Consider the following 7,170-nt stretch of genomic DNA (forward strand, 5'->3'; position numbering starts at 1 on the left):
CCAGAACAGAAACCACCTGCAGAGCATGGTCACAGTCTGCTCTAAGATCACTGGACTACCTGTAAGGACTCTAACATCCATCTACGAGCAACAGACTCTCAGGCTAGCAGGTCGGATTATGCAGGAAACCCATCACACGCTCTCTTCCCAGCGTTTGAGTGGCTCCCCTCAGGACGCTGGCTTCGCTGTCCCTGCTGCAGGACACAGAAGAGAAGAGCAACCATTGTTCCCAGGGCTGTCCAGCTCCTCAACTCCTAACCCCCCCCCCCAAAAACCAAAAAAAAAACCAAACAAACAGACACCAACACCTCTCACCCAATGCAGACTCTTAGCTGTGAACTTTGCTGTTTAACTTCCTTTATATTTGACATGCACCTTAACTGCCTCTGCTTTATCTGGTCTCATGAACTACATCATTTTATTCTATCCAGTTTATATTAGTATTTATACAGTCCTGGTGACTTTATTCCTGTTGCTTCTTATCCATCATTGCACTACGGTCACTTAATTTATCTCATATTTACCTTTATAGTTATGTAGTGGCTATTTGTCCAAAAACAAATAAAAAATCTAAATAATCAAATGACCACTGATGCACCATGGGGATGTGATGTACGCAGGCAAAAGAAATCCAATGTCCATGCAAGAGCTGCGGTATTTTGGTGGTTTATTTGAAAAAAGCAAACAAAAGAACAAAGAAAATCGTGGCTCCTGCTGCCTCTCTTGCTCTGGTAAAAAACAATAGGCCGACCCAGGTGCATGCTGGTTCTCTATCTGCCTCTTATTTAAATAACCTCCGGTGCCCACAGTATTCCCCAAATACCTAACAAAAATACTAATACAAAACTAAATTTACTAAACAAATAACTAGCAAAAAGAAAATATTATCCAAAATCTTTTCTAAACAAAGAAAACGTGTAGAATGAATAAATAAACAACACCATCCAAATATTAGTAAACTAAATACCAAAACTAATTCTAACCACAATTAAATAGCTCCAACAAGTTATATTGTATATATTAGTTCTGTTGTTCCATTTTTCACCATGCACCTTATAACTTATCATTTAGTTTTGCCTACTTGCACATAGCTTTGTATGTATATATATATATATATATATATATATTTATTTCTCGTTTACTGCACATAGTTCTGTTTACATCTGTCAGTCCTATCACTGTCCACTTATATCTACTTTTCTTATATTTTGTATGTTTAGTTTAAGCTTTAAGTTGTATTTAAACTGACTGTTTATATTTAGGTTAAAATGTTTCACCTGCCTGCACTGTTGTTATTTTACTGCTCTGTGTGATTTTGAATTGCCCCCCGGGGACAAAAAGTTTTTTGAATTAAACTGAATTGAATTTAAACCTGCTGCAGACTTGAATATACGTATAGAAGAATCAACTTTTCTACTACTGGGGTTAAATACTAACATTGTAAAAATATTGATGCCCCTGTTATTAAAAACGTGCAAGTGCATGATCTGTGTGCAAAGATCGGAAAACTGTCACCTTCCTTAAATAAATAAAGCCCTTATTCTATCATTTCTGTCACATTTTGTTTGGCTGATTCTTATTAATTATAAAAGTATGTGTAGTGTTAGCAGTAACAGCTAAAGCCACTGAACTTGCCATTTATAATAATAATAATAATAATAATACATTTGATTTAAAACACACTTTACCTTTAAACAAAAATCTCAATAGCAATAGTCAAAGGTGAAATTAGAGTTAAGAACGTAAGCATAATCTAAATCTAAGCAACATCTAAAAGCAGTGGTTTAAGGGAAAAGGTCTTTTAAAGAGGAGAGTTTTTAAGTCTTTTTTAAAGGAGTCCACTGTCTGTGGGGCTCTCAGGTAATCATGAAGAGTATTCCATAGCCTTGGGGCAGCAGAAGAGAAGACTCTGTCCTCCAGGGAGCAGAGCTTAGTCCTGGGGGTTTGGAGGCAATTTGTGTCTTGTGCAGGTTAGTGGGGTGAGCAGTTCTTTGAGGTATGGAGGGGCATTTCCGTGTATGCATTGATGGGCGAGTAATGTGATTTTATATTCGATCCTGAGTGAGACAGGAAGCCAGTGTAGTGAGTGCAGGATGGGTGTGATGTGCTCGTGTTTCCGCACTCTCCTCAGGATCCTGGTCGCGCTGTTCTGTATGTACTGGAGTTTCTGTATGCTCTTGCCAGGGAGCCTGGAGGAGACAAAAGCGTGGACGAGTTTCTCAGCGTCTTGGGGGGTGAGTGAGGGGCGGAGTTTAGCAATGTTCTTGAGATGGAAAAACAAGGTTTTGCAGATGTGTTTTATGTGTGAATCAAAGGTTAGATGAGGGTCCATTTTTACGCCTAGGTTGGTGATGAGCAGTGAAAGATGGATGTCTTGACCAGAGAAAGATATGGTGGTTATGGGAGATGATTGAACTTGGTGAGGTGTTTGCCGACTAGCATGGCTTTGGTTTTTGAGCTGTTTAATTGGAGGAAGTTTTGACTCGTCCACGCTTTTATCTCATCCAGGCAGGTGGTGAGTGTGGATGAAGCTGGTGAGGCTGTGGACGAGGTGGTGTGGGTTTTCATGTACAGTTGCATGTCGTCAGCATAGCAGTGGAATGAGATTCCGTGCCGGGTGATGATGTGACCGAGGGGGAGCAGGTAGAGGGTATATATAAGCTACAGTGTCAGTAATAAAGACAAAAGTATGTGTAGTGTTAGCAGTAACAGCTAAAGCCACTGAACTTGCTATTTATATAATATATATGCTTTTATAGGCTATATTTTATTTTAGTCTATAAGAGTTCAAATCTTGAATTCCCAGAGCACAGGAAGCAGGAGGAGAAAAACAAGTGACAGAATACATGTGTAATATGTTAGATAACTACTGATTTAAATCCTAAAATTACCTAACTTTATCATCAGAAATTAGGGGAACATTCTATGTTCAAATACATGTACTGGCTTCTTGTAAAGGGTTTTATGCTCTCGGTGCAAGGCAAATTCCCCTAGGGGCAATAAAGGTTTTATTCATTCGATGCAGCAGCCAGTATGTCCTCCTTCTTGTTTGGATTCTACGCCAGAATGATCTGCATTTCTTTTGACCAAAGAAGGTAGGCGGTTTTAAGGCACCCTGACACGACCGTTTTGGACGCCCCTCAGTTTGCGAGATATGAGAGCAGTTGTCATGGCAAACCAACAGGAGTTGCAGCAATTGAAGCAGTCAAGCAAACTGATTCAGATCTTTGATTCTACCCAACCTAAAAATCTCGGTATGTTTCTAAAAAGTTCCACCACCAGAAACATGGTAAAAGAGCCAAAAATATTGGAGCTGCTTTTGTAAAAAATGGAAAGAGATTAGAACACAGAAAGGTTTCAAGACTAATCTGAGTTACAATAGAACAGATGATCAGTTGACGTTTCTAGACCTTGAAGTACATAACCTGTTAAAGGGCAGGTTCTGATCTCAGCAGCCCTGCTCTCTCCAGTGCTTTGTCAACATTGGGAATTAGTTTTTCGTGAAAGTCCCACAGGCGTGTATCCTCATTGAGCTCCTTGGCATCCAATTTTCCCCTCAGAGAACCACGGACGTGAATGATCCGACAAACGTCTGGGGGAACTTTGTATGTGGTTCCAAAAGCCTTGAGCACATCATGCACAGAAACCTGCTCCACCAACCTGTTAATCACAGAGACACAAAAGAACAGTGTATCAGTGACCCTCGTCTTGGCTTGGAGGCATATGTTTTGGATCCGGCTGCACTCTGAATTGAGCTTCTGTTTGACTTAGAGCAGACTGTCCTTCCAATGTTATTCTCCAATTCTGAATAACTTCATGTCTATTAGGACTCTGATTTGCTGTAAGGAATATCCCCCATCAATCTTTACAACATTTAACCCATTTAGATTGGATGCAACGTTTGCCTGTCCACCTTTAAGATCAGATCTGACGCTGACGTGCACATACCTTTAGGACTTGATGCAACGTCGCCATGTAACATTGTTTTTGTTGTTTTTCATTGATAATTCTAAAAAAAATTATTGCACTTTAGTGCACAGGCAATTATTGAGGTTTAAGCTTTCACATATTTCTAATTTGATGTCTCTTTCTGCTCCAAAAGCTGAAAAATTAAGAATTTAGTCCACATTGAAATTCTTTGCTGTTTTTCTGGAGTTTTGGGAGGTTGTTGTCAAAAAATGCTCAGGTTTGAGAGGGTGTTTTTTTTTAGGCAAGATTAGGAAGGATTAGGATTAGGAAAAACTTTTTACAATGACTGAAAATGTTTTTTTTTTCAAAAAGACTTGGCAAAATACACAATTCATAGTACCAAAACACTGGCTCTTCTGACTAAGTGAGCAAGTTATCAGTCCAAAAATCCGCATCCTACCTTGGCTGAACTATTAACTTGTGCGGGTGATATTTTGTTCTGTCGGGGTCCTCCCTGTAGATGTGCTCCAGAATATTGAACCCCGGCACTTCGTCCCACTTAGGTAGATGAAACCTCTTGCTTGGCTCGAAAACAGTCTTGGGGAAGACATGATTCTCAATGAGGAACACACCTGTCTGTAGAATGTGACACAACATGGAAGACGGGGGGAAATATAAAAATATTAATACATGTCAAATATGATTGTTTTGATTCTGTTCTAGCAAAAGTGGCCTACCTTTGGATGCTGCTGTTGGAGTGTGTTCATCAGAGACATCAGGTTGTTGTGTTGGTATGGCATTATAATCTCATCAATATCGTTCAACAGGACGTAACGCGACCGGTCCATGGATCTGTAAACACACTCGTTAAGTGTAGCCAGTTGACCAAAGTAATGCACGTCCCCCCCGCTCAAAGAGTAGAGCCAGCCCCAAGATGGACTCAGAAACAAGTCGATCGGCCAAGGAACTATCTCCAGGAAGCCTGTCCTGCTGTAGCTCTGAAACAGGAGGTCCAGTTCTGGGCCACAGCTGGTGTTGTAGATCACCACCCTGTCAACGCCTAGCAACCTGCAGATAGGTAAATCAAAGGTTCAATCATTTGTTCAACCAATTAAAAGAAATAACACAGTTAGTCATATTGTGCTAGTGATTTCCAGCTTTTTTGGCAGCATTTTTTACATCTCTTGTAGCTTACATATTGGCATTTCAAAGCAGGATATTCACGCCCCTGTCTGCAATGTTCTTATGCATGGATGCAGAATGGTTGGGGTTTGTTGTTCCACCCATGATCTATCTTCAGATGTAACAGGCGCAACAGGGGGAGACAGTGAAAATCGGTAACAATGTGTAACATTGGAACAAGCTAGTTAAAACTGATTTTTGTACAAATTTGACTCACCATGTCATTAATTAACGACTCTGGCGACTAGTGGCACCCTAACCCTAACCCATTACATAAATTAGGGTCGTGTTAATGGAAGTTAATTGGCCAAAACCGTTGACATCAGGATAAGGCAAAAGAAGGAGACAGTAGAACAATGTTGGACTGCAGCTAAAGAAGTTCCGAGATGAAGCATTAGAAGAGGTAAAACTGACGACTTTGATGTCATAATGACAAAGGCTGTACTGAAGGGTAAATCACTGCGTTCAAAAGTATTGGAATGGATAAGTGTTTGTTTGAACTTGAACTTTTCAAAGTATGACAACAGCAGCAGAGGGATAATCAGATATTATGTGATGCAATTCAGTGCACTTTCTACAGAACCTTTTAAATCATGAAATATTTAGAGAAAATGCCTCAAGGTTGATTTGGAGCTGTGTAATGTGTGGTGTGATGCTGACCTGTACATCTCCAGTGTCTGTACAAACTAAAGCACGTTGTTGATTCCTCCAAACAAATTAGAGATACAGACTGTGAAGTTAAACTGCAACTTTTTCTCCTCATTCCCTGTGGTCTTCTGGTTTCTTATAGGAAGCCAAAGCTGGTCCAATGCCTTCACTCTTTCTGGCTCAGTCTGAAGAGTAACATGTGTAGCGTTGCAGTTTTGAGGAATCTGACACATGATATCCGCAGTGACAAAGAGAAAACCAAAGTTTTCTGTATGTTGTAAAATGTTTGTTGGAGTTGTATTTGATAACTGGCCTGCACAGCAGAAAAGACAGTAAAGAGGTTTGGCGGAGTTTGTTTTGAATATGCTAATAATGCGTAAATCAAATCCTTTCACTCTCTGGTCCATGAAGGCTGATACCAGGAAGTGGTCAGTGTTGTTCAGGGGGGTGATGGTGTGCTCGGCAGTCCTCACAGGGCATATTTTCGGAGGCTCCGGCAGCCTTGGGGGGGAAAAGTACTCCACAGGAGATGTCCCAGTGACATAGAGAATGAAAATGATGGTAGAAACCATAGTAGAAACGAACAGGAAGAAAAGTTTCCCTCTGGGTTCTTTTGCTTTTTTCATCTGGCCAAAGAGGGTAGATTCCCAACCTGAGGCAGAAATACAAACAACAGTTAGAGACATGATACATTTCACTAGATTTAGATGGTCTGTTTTGTTTCTGCACACAGAGGTGTCATGCCATTTTAAAATGGGGGGACTGGGACCTCAGATTTTTTAAAATCTGACAGGATTTTTCTCATATCTTAGTATTTAAAGAAACATCTCATTTTTATAGCATATGTAGAAATGATCAATTATATTTCATGTATGGAACAGATCTGAAAAGCTACGAATAAATGAACAAATAAAAGGTGAGGAATTTTGCATGATTTAACTGAGGTTCCAGACTGATCGAGAAATAATAACAATTCTGCCTTTGATTAGAAATGTTAAAATGGAGAAAAAAATTGAAAAATAGAAGAAAAGAATGCAGAACATGGCACATTCTTCCAATGCTTTTCAAAGAAGACCCCTTTGCCCCACTTCAACTTCAGCCTGAGCACCCACTACCAACTACTGCTTGAAAAATCGCGACCAAGATTTCGGATAATTTTTAGCCAATCAAATTTATTTGAAGGTCCCATATAACAGAAGACAAAGGTGAACATAAAAAGAAACAGACAGAAAATAAATAATAATTACAAACAGTGGAAAGTGTAATTCAGAAAAACAATTAAACATTTGGACAATAAACTATTTCAAATTACTTGTCCAGTTCAATAACGGATTGGGGAGAGAAAGAGACCAAAAAAAAGACAGAAGGTGCGCACAAAAATAAAATCAAGTAATTACAGGATGAAGCACTTTGTTCAGCTTTTCTCAGGTT

At 39.7% G+C, this 7,170-nt stretch overlaps 1 protein-coding gene across 1 annotated transcript; it reads right to left on the reverse strand.

Annotated features, from left to right (window-relative positions):
- Positions 1–446: 446 nt before the first annotated feature.
- Positions 447–4,979, reverse strand: LOC136183275 (uncharacterized; the record flags this gene model as incomplete). Its single annotated transcript, XM_065966508.1, has 3 exons — positions 447–3,660; positions 4,370–4,545; positions 4,647–4,979. Coding segments are annotated over 3 exons (741 nt in total), but the record flags the coding sequence as incomplete, so codon positions are not given.
- Positions 4,980–7,170: the final 2,191 nt, after the last annotated feature.

This window comes from Labrus bergylta, chromosome 18, assembly GCF_963930695.1.
Source record: "Labrus bergylta chromosome 18, fLabBer1.1, whole genome shotgun sequence".
NCBI classification, from domain to species: domain Eukaryota; kingdom Metazoa; phylum Chordata; class Actinopteri; order Labriformes; family Labridae; genus Labrus; species Labrus bergylta.